Source organism: Sus scrofa, chromosome 3 (assembly GCF_054392235.1).
Source record: "Sus scrofa isolate SSC_HxYL_T2T_F1_AM1 chromosome 3, Sscrofa_HxYL_maternal_Yorkshire_Landrace_v2.0, whole genome shotgun sequence".
In the NCBI taxonomy this organism is placed as follows: Eukaryota; Metazoa; Chordata; class Mammalia; order Artiodactyla; family Suidae; genus Sus; species Sus scrofa.
Genome location: NC_139385.1, coordinates 6239936 through 6253307, shown reverse-complemented (window position 1 = coordinate 6253307; position 13372 = coordinate 6239936). Strand labels below are relative to the sequence as shown.

At 51.8% G+C, this 13372-nt stretch overlaps 1 protein-coding gene across 4 annotated transcripts in view; it reads right to left on the bottom strand.

The window, feature by feature from the left end:
* Window positions 1-444: 444 nt before the first annotated feature.
* The window catches only part of ARPC1A (actin related protein 2/3 complex subunit 1A), a 28196-nt gene continuing 15268 nt past the window's right edge, over window positions 445-13372 (bottom strand). For 2 of the 4 annotated variants that reach the window (XM_085015357.1, XM_005661855.4), the window contains exons 5-10: window positions 12993-13100; window positions 10341-10553; window positions 7072-7147; window positions 6687-6880; window positions 2193-2283; window positions 445-832 (exon numbers count right to left, since the gene is read on the bottom strand). In XM_085015357.1, coding sequence (XP_084871483.1) covers window positions 794-832; window positions 2193-2283; window positions 6687-6880; window positions 7072-7147; window positions 10341-10553; window positions 12993-13100 — 721 coding nt within the window. In that variant the 3' untranslated portion in view covers window positions 445-793. 4 annotated transcript variants of the gene reach the window in all.

Genomic DNA, 13372 nt, shown 5'->3' with positions numbered 1-13372 from the left:
GTTCCTCCCCAGCCACTTACTTTTGAGCTGGAGTCTCAGCCTTGAAACGTCAAACTTCGTGTCTAATTCTGATGAAGATAACTCCGTTCGGGCACAATCATCTCTAAGCTCAAATGACAACTTGTGTCTTTCCTCTCCCCCTGCACACGCCTGGTCCGCGCCCACCAAGGGCACAGGGCAGAGGCCTGGCTGCTGAGCAGAGGGGGGCTTCCTCTGTGCCTGTACCCAAGCTGGGAACAGTGTACCTCCCTCTCCTGCAGAAGTCCTGCCAGGCTAAGAGAGAGCATTCCAGAAGTGGTTCTCTGTGTTCAAGGTTGCACAAGACGGCTCAATTTAAGAAACTAAGCATCTAAGATTCTACCCTAAAAACTACCTAGGCTAACAAAGAATTTACACATATATTCGTATGAAAAATGCAAACAATATAAGGAAGCAAAACCAAAAACATATTCAGTGTTTTTATTTAAGTTTTTAGCAGACAATTTACATACCTCCCCCCTTCCTTTAAGTTAGTGTGACAATTTTCCATAATAAACTACTTGAAAAGAAGCTTTGGTCAAGAATGGAATGAAACAGCAAAACAAAAAAAAACAGAAAACAAAACCCAAATCACTGCTGCTTTTAAAAAAACCAACACTTGCACCAATTATACTCAAACAAAACACACGACAATGGCTCGCCACACGCGTCTTCAGTGTTTCTGGCGGCCGGCTCTCCTCCCATCCTGCGAACGGCGGCGCTGCCCCCGCGCAGCTGCCCGTCCTCGTGCTGGATCTGGGAGGCTCGCTCGGCTTCACATTATCCGAAGGCCCTGGATAGAAGACTCTAAGGTCTGGAGAGCGACAGGAAGCACAGCGTCATTACTGAGCACCCTCCATCCTGGGGTCCCCCCACCCCACTATACCAGCCCCGGCTCCCCGGCGAGGTCCCCCTCCCCTCGGACTCTCTCCCTCCCGGGACACGGCGCCCCCTGCTGGCCCTGTGCTCTCTCGTCCCCGTGGCGCAGCCCACAGGCCCTGGGCACACTCCTGTTCTCAGGGCACGTGTGGACTTAGCAACCCTAGATGCCCCGATGGCAGGCGCGCCTATGGTTTCTGCGGACCACATGCAGCCAGCCTGGGCGCTCCACACGGCTGGTGCCCCGAGGTGAGCCGAGAGAAAAATGCACCGGGACCTCCAAGGACCTGGCCTGTCAAAGACTAAAGGGCCGAGCACTAACTGCCCAGGTGGAGCCAACCACACAGGTGGTGATGCCCAGGATGTAAAGCGGCCGAAGGTAAAAGGGCGGGGAGGGACTTGCAGAGGCAGAAACGTCAAACAACGTGGAACCGCAGAGGCAGTGGCAAACTTCTGTTAAGTGTTTAACTTCTGGAGGTGAAACCCGCAGAGCTGCACACAGGAGCTGGGCCCGCTCCTCCTCCTCCTCCCTGGCGCCTTCTCTTGCCTGCCATCTGCCCAATCCCGAGGCTGGAGGGTGCAGAGTCCTTTGGCATCTGGCCCTCACTGTCACACACCCCAAATCTCTCTAGTCCAGAACCTCCTGGCCACACCGCCTTCTCCCAGCTGCAGCTCCAGGTTCTGCAGGCCCTGTGCACAGCCCCGAGAACTGGGTGCCTGAGGGCAGCGCGCCCTCCTGGCTGCTCCCTCCAGCCTCGGGATTGGGCGGGTGGTGGGCAAGCTAAGGATGCAGCTCAGGTACGGTCTCCTCCCTGCGGCGCTGGCAGTCCCTGTGCCAAAGCCCCACCCAGTTCCTCGGCGCGGAAAGAGGCAGTGGCTTTTCTTCTGCGCTCCATCCAGCCCCCCCTGCCCCCAGGGCTCCTTCATCTCAGCATCCTCCATGCCCAGCACCACGCCTGGCACCCAGCAGGCAGCGAGCGAGCATTTATTAGATTAACTAGTGTCAATGGTAAAACAGATCCAGAGAGTTAAACTAGACGGGCGCCCGGCACAGGGCCTGGGACAAACAGCAGCGCTCGGCTGTTCGCAATGACAAATGGACTTCCAGGAGCCTGGAGTCCATCGCATCGAGAGAGCACCGTTTTCTCCCGCTACAACTTGCAGGTGTTGAAAAGCCCAGGGCGCTGCCCTCTGACGCGCACGGATTTGACGGCTGGTTCCAAGAAATGACACACAGCCCTCTCACAGCAAGAGTTTTAACACAAACAAGATTTGTTCTGAAAGGTGGAAGATACCTTGAAATCCCAAATTGTCATGGCTCCGTCAATGCCAGTAGTGCAAAATTTGCGACAATCTTGCTTGTCCACCTCATAAATAGACACTTGCCTGAAAAAAAGCAAAAACAGGGGAGACCGTAAGGTCTGTGGCGGAAGTGAGCGCAGCAGCACTGGCAGGAAACGAAATGCCCATCAGCTCCTGTAAGGTGCCCATCGGAAGGAGTCTGCGGCCCTCTGACCCTGAAACTATTCAAGGGCATTTTATGACCACGTGTCCGGAAAAGAAAGAGGCTGAGAAGAGGGAAAAGTTAAGACCCTCGTTAATTAGAGGGACGGGGAGAAGCAGGACCCTTCAGGCTAGAGTGGAGCAGGGAGTGGGCAGGAGCACAGCTCTGACGGAAACGGAAACCAATTCTGAAACAATAAACCAGAGGCAGGAGGAGGCATGACTGAAATCCAACTGGCTCCAAACAAAAACTCCCACATCGCCCTCTGAGGCGGCCCGGGCTTAGGAGCCCAGCGCTCTCCCCGCACTTGAAATGAATCATTATAAATATCAGGGACATCCAGACACACCGCAAAATTCCAACTGAGCGAAGCAAAGCAGAGGAGCATCTTAATGAAACAACTTCGCTTATTAGCCTCAGTGTGTGAGAAACTTTCAAGAAAACCAGTTCCACAGCTTAGATAATATGTCTTTCGCCTCTGAAATGTCTAGAACATTCCCTCTGGGGAAGGGGATGGCACACTTCACCTGTTTTTGTACAATCTATGTGAGCTAAAGAATGACTTTTACGGTTTGTGGTTTTTTTGGATTGTAGTAGATTTACCATGTTGTGCCAATTTCTGCTGTACAGCACAGGGACCCGGTCATGATAAATATACATTCTTTTTAAAGAATATTATTTTCCATCATGCTCTGTGCCAGGAGACTGCATAAGAGTTCCCCGTGAATACAGCAGGGTCTCACAGCCTAACCATTCTAAATTTCTCAATCTAACAGTCGGCTTCTGCTAACCCCAAACTCCCATCCATCCCACTCCCCCTGACGTTTACAGTTTTAAATGGTTGGAAAAAAATCAAAAGATTACTATTTAATTATGTGAAAATTATGTGAAATTCACACTTCAGTGTCCATAAAGTTTTTTGTTTTTTTGTTTTTTTTTTGCTATTTCTTGGGCCGCTCCTGCGGCATATGGAGGTTAGGGGTCGAATTGGAGCTGTAGCCACCGGCCTACACCAAAGCCACAGCAACGCGGGATCCGAGCCGCAACTGCGACCCACACCACAGCTCATGGCAATGTCGGATCCTTAAACCACTGAGCAAGGCCAGGGACCGAACCCGCAACCTCATGGGTCCTAGTTGGATTCGTTAACCACTGCGCCACGACGGGAACTCCCCATAACGTTTTTTTTTTTTTTTTTTTTTTGCTTTTTAGAGCCGCAGCCACGGCATATGAAGGTTCCCAGGCCGGGGGGGGGGGGTCTAATCAGAGCTACAGCAATGCCAGATCCGAGCCTGTCTGTGGCGTGTTACACCACAGTTTACGGCAACACCGGATCCTTAACCCACTGAGTGAGGCCAGGGATCGAACCCGCAACCTCCTGGTTCCTAGTCAGATTCGTTTCTGCTGCACCATGACAGGAACTCTAAGTTTTGTATTTTTGTCTTTTTGCCTTTTCTAGGGTTGCTCCCATGGCATATGGAGGTTCCTAGGCTAGGGGTCAAATCAGAGCTGTAGCTGCCGGCCTACACCACAGCCACAGCAATGCAGGATCCAAGCCGTGACTGCGACCCACACCACAGCTCACGGCAACACTAGATCCTTAACCCACTGAGCGAGGCCTGGGATCGAACCCATAACCTCATGGTTCCGAGTCGGGTTCGTTTCCGCTGTGCCATGATGGGAACTCCAAGTGTCCATAAAGTTTTACTGAAACACATTCGTGCTCATTTATCTCCACACTGCCCACAGCAGCCTGTGGCCACGATGGCATAGTTGAGTATCTGTGATGGAGATTGTATGGCCACTCAGAGCAAATTTATACTCTCTGGTTCCTTAGAGAAAGTCTGCTGACCTTGTTCTAGGATTTAATATCTGCAAATAAAGTAGTCATGCCAATATGCAAAGGTGTTTTTATTTTTAATCTAGAAGTCTCAAGAGGCAATGAGAGCTGTTTCCTTCCAGATAGTTGGCAGAGAAACTTAAGAGAAATTCACAGGAGTTCCCAAGGTGGCACAGCAGAAACAACTCTGACTAGGAATCATGAGGTTGCAGGTTTGATCCCTGGCCCTGCTCAGTGGGTTAAGGATCCGGTGTTGCCGTGAGCTATGGTGTAGGTTGCAGACAAGGCTCAGATCTGACGTTGCTGTGGCTGTGGCGTAGGCCGGCAGCTGTAACTCCGATTAGACCCCTAGCCTGGGAACCTCCATATACTGCAGGTGCAGCCCTAAAAAGCATAAATAAATAAATAAAATGAAAAAGAAATTCACAGAAATTAATTTTGAAAATCACTCCAGGAGTTCCCGTCGTGGCGCAGTGGTTAGCAAATCCGACTAGGAACACAGGTTGTGGGTTCGGTCCCTGCCCTTGCTCAGTGGTTTAAGGATCCGGCGTTGCCATGAGCTGTGGTGTGGGTTGCAGACGCGGCTCGGATCCCGCGTTGCTGTGCCTCTGGTGTAGGCCGGTGGCTATAGCTCCGATTCGACCCCTAGCCTGGGAACCTCCATATGCCGCGGGAGAGGCCCAAGAAATAGCAAAAAGACAAAAAAAAAAAAAAAAAAAAAGAAAATCACTCCAGACAGAGAAACTTGAAAAGTGTGGAGCAAAGTTCTGCTCTGCCTTCAAATGACTACTTATCCATACAGTATAGACATTTCCAGCCTCTTTTAAGCCCAGTGGCCCTTCCCACTGGACACGATGGAAAGCATGAGCTGCGCAGAAAAGAAAGATGAACATCACATGATATTATTTAAAGGTGGAATCCAACATACAGCACAAGTGGAGCTCCTACCGTGGCTTGGTGCTAAGGAACCCGCCTAGTATCTATGAGGATGTGGGTTTGATCCTCGGCCCCGCTCGGTGGGTTGCTGTGGGCTGTGGTGTAGGTCACAGATGTGGCTTGGATCTGGGGTTGCTGTGGCTGTGGCGTAGGCTGGTAGCTGCAGCTCCAATTCAAGTCCTAGCCTGGGAACTTCCATATGCTGCAGGTGCGGCCCTAAAAAGACATACACACAAAAAGGCATAAACGAACCTATCTGAGAAACAGAGAACAGACTTGTCGTCGCTAAGGGAGATGGAAGGACTAGATGGAAGGAGTTTTGGGGTTAGCAGAGGCAAACCAGTATACATAGGATACACGACGGATCCTACTGCAGAGCACAGGGAATGATATTCAACACCCTGTGATAAACCACAATGGAAAAGAATGTGAGAAAGAATGTATACACGCGTAACTGAGTCACTCTGCTGTACAACAGAAATGAACATGTGCAAATGGTCTCTACTTCAATAAAACTTAAAAAAACTGAAAAAAAATTTGAAAAAGACGTACAATTTGCACTTAATAGTTCTCTCAAAGAGAACGTCTAGAGGGTTCCGTTACTCTTCCCCTGAACATCACCCCAGTAAAAGTCAACGCAAAAGGTTCGTCAGAGAGAAAAATCCTATCATACCCAACTCTGAACACAATAATTGAAAATATCAAGATTACATCGCATTTCTCTTCTAGATGTAAGAGAAGAAAAATGAAGCTTTTTGGACAAAACACAATTTTACAGTCTCATTTAATCACATAAACCTGATGAAAAATAAGTCAAGACGCTCCTCAGCTTTGTCATCACGGTGCTGGGAAATGGGTCTAATTAGATGATCTCCTCACTTGTACACGTTATTTATTTATTTATTTTTTTGTCTTTTTGCCATTTCTAGGGGTGCTCCTGTGGCATTTGGAGATTCCCAGGCTAGGGGTCGAATCGGAGCTGTAGCTGCCGGCCTACACCACAGCCACGGCAACAGGGGATCCGAACCGCCTCTGCGACCTACACCACAGCTCACCGCAATGCCGGATCCTTACCCACTGAGCAAGGCCAGGGATCAAACCCACAACCTCATGGTTCCTAGTGGGATCTGCTAACCACTGAGCCACCACGGGAACTCCTTGTACACATTATTTGCAATCCACGGGTGAAATGACAGCTCGAACCACCTTTTCGGACAGGACATACCTCACCCTCCTGTCAAGTGCTCTCTCCTAGAGGAACCTGACTGTCAGGAGGGCCTCTCATTCTCGGTCAAGCTTCTGAGCAGGCGAGACCCAGGCAGAGGCCGCCTGACAGGCCGCAGGAGGCTCTGCAGTCCACGCCCAGGGACAGACTGACTCCCTGCGACAGGCGGAAAACGAGAGGCGGCAGGCGGGCAGCTACGGACCTCTCGCCGCTCCTGTTGCCGAAGGGACGCCTGGGCCCACGGGACAGGACACAGAGAGGGGAGAGGGCACCCCGCCACCTACGTGATGCTGTTCTGGTGCAGCGTCTCCAGGGCCGTGTTGCGGTCCTCGGTCGTGGCCCGCTTGTCCATGTTGCGGAAGCGCTCCATGGCGGACAGGTTGCGCTGGATGCTCTGTTTCGGAAGGTCGAGCTTGGAGACGAAGGTCAGGCAGCCGCGGTCATCGTAGTTAAAGAGCATCGGGCAGCAGTCATGGCCCTGAAACAAGGTCCCGGTCAGCCCCGCAGGGGACGCCCCCCGGCGACCCGCCCCGTCTCCGCGGCCCCTCCCGCCGGTTCTCCCGCCAGCCGGCTCCGCTCCGCCGCAGAGCTCACGTGGCTGCCTGCCTGCCGTTCTGGAGAATTCAACGCAGGGGCTGGCAAGTAAACACCCTCAAGAGAAGCACTTACGGCAGCCACGACGCTGTTCTCCGAGACGAACGAGACGCTCAGGAGGGGCAGGAACTCAGTTTTCAGAGTGGAGACCCTGAAGCCAAGAACACTCGTTAACCTGAGACGGAAGGGAGCGCAGCCCCTCTGGACACAGAAGACGACGCAGCACCTGCTCTCACGGGGCCTTCGCAGCATGAAGGAGCGCCAGGGTCAGAGGAGCCCCGGGACCCAGCCTTCCGGGGGTCTCAGGCACCGGACCGCCCTGCGGCAACCCTCGCCGGCGGGGGCCCTCGGCCCTCGCTGAGCGCCCCACTCACCACCAACCGCTCTACAGCGCGGTTCCAGGAGCCCTGGTTCTCGGCTGCCTCTGCTCCTGCCCTCTTACCCACGGGTCACCTCCGCTCCTGCGGCTTATCCAAGTCCACCTGTCTCCGCAATGCGGCTTGAGCTTCCCTCATCCCCATAAGCTTCCCCGGACCACTTCGGCCTCTTCTCCTCTCTCTGACCTCCCAGAGGTGACTGTCAAGGTCACTCACAACGGAACGCCTTCCTCTGCTCCCTCCCCACACCTACGCTCACAGGGGCTCCCAAACATTGGCGCTGGGACCACAAACATTTATGAGAGTCTAGTCTCTGCACCCCGCCAGCCACTGGGGCAGGAGCTACGGTCATGGATAAACGAGATACAGTTTTGGCCAGCCAGGAGCTCCCGTGCGAACGGGCCATGTCCTGTGTTTATACATGTATACTCTGTCTTTTTTTTTTTTTTTGCCATTTCTTGGGCCGCTCCTGCGGCATATGGAGGTTCCCAGGCTAAGGGTCGAATCGGAGCTGTGGCCGCCTGCCTACACCACAGCCACAATGACTTGAGCTCCAAGCCACGTCTGCAACCTACACCACAGCTCACAGCAACGCCAGATCCTTAACCCACTGAGCAAGGGCAGGGACCGAACCCTCAACCTCATGGTTCCTAGTCGGATTCATTAACCACTGCGCCACGACGGGAACTCCTACATATATACTTTGAAGTCTCCTGCTCTAGCACCTGGCCAAGAGATGACACAGACAAAGCAGCAAACATGCTGGTTGATGAATTAGAATCATACAGCTCCATGTAAAAGACGATGCTTTTTTTTTTCTTTTTTGGCTGCCCTGCGGCATATGGACTTCCCGCACCAGGGATTACAAACTAAGCTGCAGCTGTGGCAATGCTGGATCCTTAACCCACCGTGCTAGCCTGGGATCAAACCTGAGTCCTACTGCTCCCAAGACACCTCCAATCCCGCTGTGCCACAGCAGGGGCTCCAAAGATGATACATTTTGAAAAGTATGTCTCAGGGAACCTCCCTGCCTCCTCTGTCCCCAGCAGTACAACTGGGGTAAGGTTAAAGTGCTACCACCTCATCTAAAGGCTCTACTATGGCAAATCTGACTCTTACTGCATAAAATGCTTATGTCTGAGACAGAGAAGAGTGGAGGATGTACTCTGACCTGCAGGACCGGAAAAGCCAAATACTAGATCAACCTGAGTACAGACAGGGCCTTGTAATAAGCACATGCTAAGACCTCATTATGCTTTACAGTAAACTGCACGCAAATCAAACAGCCACGATATCAAAACGTTACTGAATGACAATAAGCAGGTTACTGTACAAAATGTAGAGCACAATCCCATTTGAGTTAAAAATGAAAGATTTATGTGTGTCTATATGTGTACAGAAATCTTTGGAAGACTACATCATTTATAATAGGGAGTGTTTAAAAAATTTAAAAGGAGTTTCCTGGTGGCCTAGTGGTTAAGGATTTAGCATTGTCACTACTGTGGCTTGGGTTCGATTCCTGACCCAGGAACTTCCACATGCCACAGGAGCAGCCAAATAAAAAAACAAAGAAAGAAATAAAACCTGGGAGTTCCTGTTGTGGTGCAATGGAAACGAATCCAATTAGGAACCATGAGGCTGTGGGTTCGATTCCTGGCCTTGCTCAGCGGGTTAAGGATCTGGCGTTGCCGTAAGCTGTGGTGTAGGCCGGCAGCTGTAGCTCCGACTGGACCCCTAGCCTGGGAATCTCCATATGTCAGGGGTGTGCCTCCCCTGGAAAAAAAACCCAACAAAACCTAGTTCAATCCAGTTAGGAAAAATAGATTCTTTCTGAAATGTCACTCTGTTGTCACTGTGTGGCAGAAAGAGTCAGATGTGACTGGTTCCCTACACGCTGTGTGATAAGTCGGGAAACCTTTACAGGTGGGTTATCTTTTTTTTTTTTTTTTCTGTCTTTTTGTCTTTTTGCTATTTCTTGGGCCGCTCCCGCGGCATATGGAGGTTCCCAGGCTATGGGTTGAATCGGAGCTGTAGCCACCGGCCTACACCAGAGCCACAGCAGCGCGGGATCCGAGCCGCGTCTGCAACCTACACCACAGCTCATAGCAACACTGGATCCTTAACCCACTGAGCAAGGGCAGGGACCGAACCCGCAACCTCATGGTTCCCGGTTGGATTCGTTAACCATTGCGCCACGACGGGAACTCCTACAGGTGGGTTACTTTCAGCTGCCAGTGGAAAGGATTCACCGGCAAAGAACCAAGATTCACAAACGGAAAGGATCCCAGTCGTCCCCTCTCCCCCTAGCCCAGCCCAGGGTAAGCGAACGCAATCCTGAAGTCTGACAGGACGCCACGGTCTCCTCAGGGCTGGGCAGGTGCCTCCCTCACAATGAGTCACTGTGACTGGAGTTCCTCCAGCGCACACACCAGAGGGACCGGCTCCTAGGGTGTCAGGTGTCACTGAATAATGCTCCAGATGAATGGAGTCACTGTGCGCAGAGTCAGAACCCATCTCCTATCTGACCTAAGGCTGGTGGATGACATTTACGTGTTGTCGGCATTCACAGGGAGACGAAACTGGCATCTGAAGGAACTCTGGTCAGGAGCCAGCCAGAAGGAATTCCTCTCAGTACTTCCCTTAAGAAGTGTTTCTGGAGTTCCTGGGGGCCCAGCCGGTTAAGAATCCGGCGTTGTCACTGCTGTGGCTAGGGTTCGATCCCTGGTCCGGAACGTCCACATGCTGTGGGCGTGGCCAAAACCACACACAAAAGTGTTTCTGCCAGTGAGACCGAAGTCTTTAAAACTTCCCCAAAGAGACGATCAAAATATGCGTCCGTAACTTTCGAGGCTCTGGTTTGGGGTTTTACACTTGTGCCCTGTGCTTTCACTCGGGGAAGGGCAACCCCAGGCCCACTGGTGGAGACCCCAACCCACCACCCAACTCCACACAAAGGCAAAGACTCACTGCACACTCTTGGAGGCATCGGCAACAGACACGGTGCTGTCGTGGCTGACCCAGGCCAGGCGGCTCCCGCTGGCAGAGAAGCTGACCCCGTGCACCCAGCCACCAGTGCCACTGCCACCAAACTCTGACATCAGCTGACCAAAAGGCATCTTGCTGCCCCAGGGTGTACTGGCTGGCTTTTCATCCACTTCTTTAATGTAGGCAGAAAACACTCTATGATTTAAGGGTGGGGAGAAAAGGAAAAAGCAAATGAAAATTTATTTTCTATAGAAATAGGCCAGGGAGTTCCCTGGTGGTCTAATGATTGGGATTCAGTGCTTTCACCCCTGTGATTTGGGTTGGGTCCCTGGTCTGGGAACTGATCCCATGTCAAACTACTGTACGCTGTGGCCAGAAAAAAAAAAAAAAGGAACGAGGCCATAGGAAGCTACTGCAAGGTATCCCCCAAATGCAAAGACTCATAAGCAAAACCTGATGACAAGTTTGGATGCACAAACCCCTTAAGACACAGAAGGGTTCTAAGGGCTGCCTGTGAGTTTGGCAAATTACACACTCCATCCATAGATATTCACAAGTGCCTGTGATGAGCAGGCCCTGCTCTAGAAGCCACGAACACAAAAGCCTTCCCTCCTACAGTGCATTCTGCAGGCAGGGGACAGGGGACGGGATGCCTTGCTGTCCTGCCCGTCCCCCGCCCACGGCAGACTCTGCTGAATGAGCACAGCGTACTTTCCCATCTATTTCACCATCATTCTCAACACAGTAGGCCAGGAAGCCCATGAGTCAAATGGTAGGAGGGGAGTGGTGCAGTGGGTTAAGGAGCTGATGTTGCCACAGCTGTGGCTCAGACTCAATCCCTGGCTCTGGAATTTCTGTACGCTGTGGGTGCTGTCGAAAAAAAAAAAAAGGTGGGAGAGGAACCATTTGCCACCCTGCAATAACCGATGCTATTAACTCATTTCAAGAAAGAAAGGGATAAGAGTTCCCCTGTGGCTCAGCGGTAAAGAACTTGACTAGTATCCATGAGGATGCGGGTTCGATCCCTGGCCTCATTCAGTGGGTTAAAAATCTGGTGTTGCTGTGAGCTGTGGTGTAGGCCAGCAGCTGCAGCTCAGATTCGACCCCTGGGAACTAGCCTGGGAACTTCCATACGCTGTGGGTGTCGCCCTAAAAATCAAAAAAAGAAAGAAAGAGAGAGGAAGGGAAGAGGGAAGGAAGAGCCAAAGAAGAAGCCAAGGGAGGCCAGTGCAAAGAGTGAGCAGGCGCTCCCTAGTGTCACCCCGGCCCACTGTCCAGCCTTGGTGGCAGGTCTAGCCTGGAATGAAGGTGGGTCCTTTACAGCCTGGGGTCATAGGGCTCCTTCTCTAATTCCATGAAGCTGTGTGTGCAGATACTGACCCAGAGCTGGGAAGCAGAAGGGATACAGAACAGCTGGAAATGGGTCCTTTCAGTCCCTTTGGCCCTCCAAGGCTATTTCTTTACACAGTGTCTCTTCAAAAACTTGTGAACCTTCAAGACTCTGCAAACAATCTGGAATATTTTCCCCTTACAATGACAATGGTGGCAGCAGCTCTTGAAGAGCAGGGCAGTGGTGGGGCGAAGGACACTGTGAGTCACGTGTAAGTTAGACGATGCGACCCCAGAATCACTGCGTTTCAAATGCGCATCACAATGGCCACTGCTTACTCATCAGAAGCGGGGACAGAGCGGGTGGTTCTCAGGTGCCAACCGGCGAGTTCAAACAGAAGAGACCCTAACCCACAGGACCCCGTCAAAGCCAAGTTTATTCTGGAATTCTATGCTATTTGTACAAGAAATTTTTAGACACAGCCTGCCAATCCAGGTGACGTGGTGAAGTACCACTTAGTTCCATCTTCTCGGGGAGCTAGACCGACTCTGGGTAACACATCACAAGCAACGAAACTCGCGCTTATGAAACCATCTTTACCGTTACCCTGGTCTTCAAATAGAAGAACCAGCCTTTTTCCAAAAATTACTTTGACATTACTGTACCCCCATCTCACACCCAAAATCCCATAAATATCCTTTAAAAAAAAAGCCAAACCAAACACCCCCTTGGGTATTAGAATATAAATCACCAGCCAGGGTGTCTGGAACTTCTGCACAGAGCTTCCTGAAGAAAGACGTTCCCATTTTCCAGCCCACCTCAGGGGCAACATAAAGCAACACCCACCTGCTTCTCCTCCCCCGAAGTGGAAAAGAAGCCTTTGTGATAGAGAACGGCTTTAGAAAGCAGTTACACTGTATGACCCTTACAGCTCTTGGTAAAGGGCTGTGCGAGGAAGAGCAGAGCACTGCTCAGCTCTGCTGTGCTCATCTTCGTTCCCCTCTGGAGTCTGCGGCCTGGGTCATGAAATGAGAAAGAACTCTGGTCGGGGGTCGGGGGGGGGGCGCGGACACCACACCGCATCCAGACCCTGGCTGTCCTGCTGGAGCAGACGCCCTGGCTCCGTCCTGGCAGCCCCTGCTAGTCCTTTTTCTGCACTTGCTTTAGTTCTTTTCTAGATCACAGGCTCCTTCCACCTGAGTCCTAGCACAGGGCCTTACAAAGAAAAGGAACCTCCAAGACCCCTGGGGAAAGATGGACAGGGGACAGCTCCCGGCCGTCTCCCGGCCCTCCCTTGTCCTCACCTGCATTTGAAGTCACAGGATCCTGCCGCCAGCAAGACATTGTTGGGATGCCAGTCCAAGCTGAGGACCGTGGAGCGAATCGGCTTTTTAATGTGCTTGCTCACCCACCTATGAAAGGAGAAAAGCCACTAGTTCATCCACTTATCAATGACCCACAGAAGTGTGGCAGGCGAAAACATTTACTCGAGCTCTCTGGCTGCCGGCCCTCTGCCAGAGAGAGGGTGCCTTTCTAAAGGAGGGAGGAAGCGGGACGGCCAGAGGCCCCTTTGCTCTCCTGTCCTTCAGGCTTGGACATTCGCATCAGAGCAGCTGGTTCTGAACATTTTGGCTGCCAGGGGATCCTCAAGAGTAAGTATATTTATGGATTAACTCTGGTACCG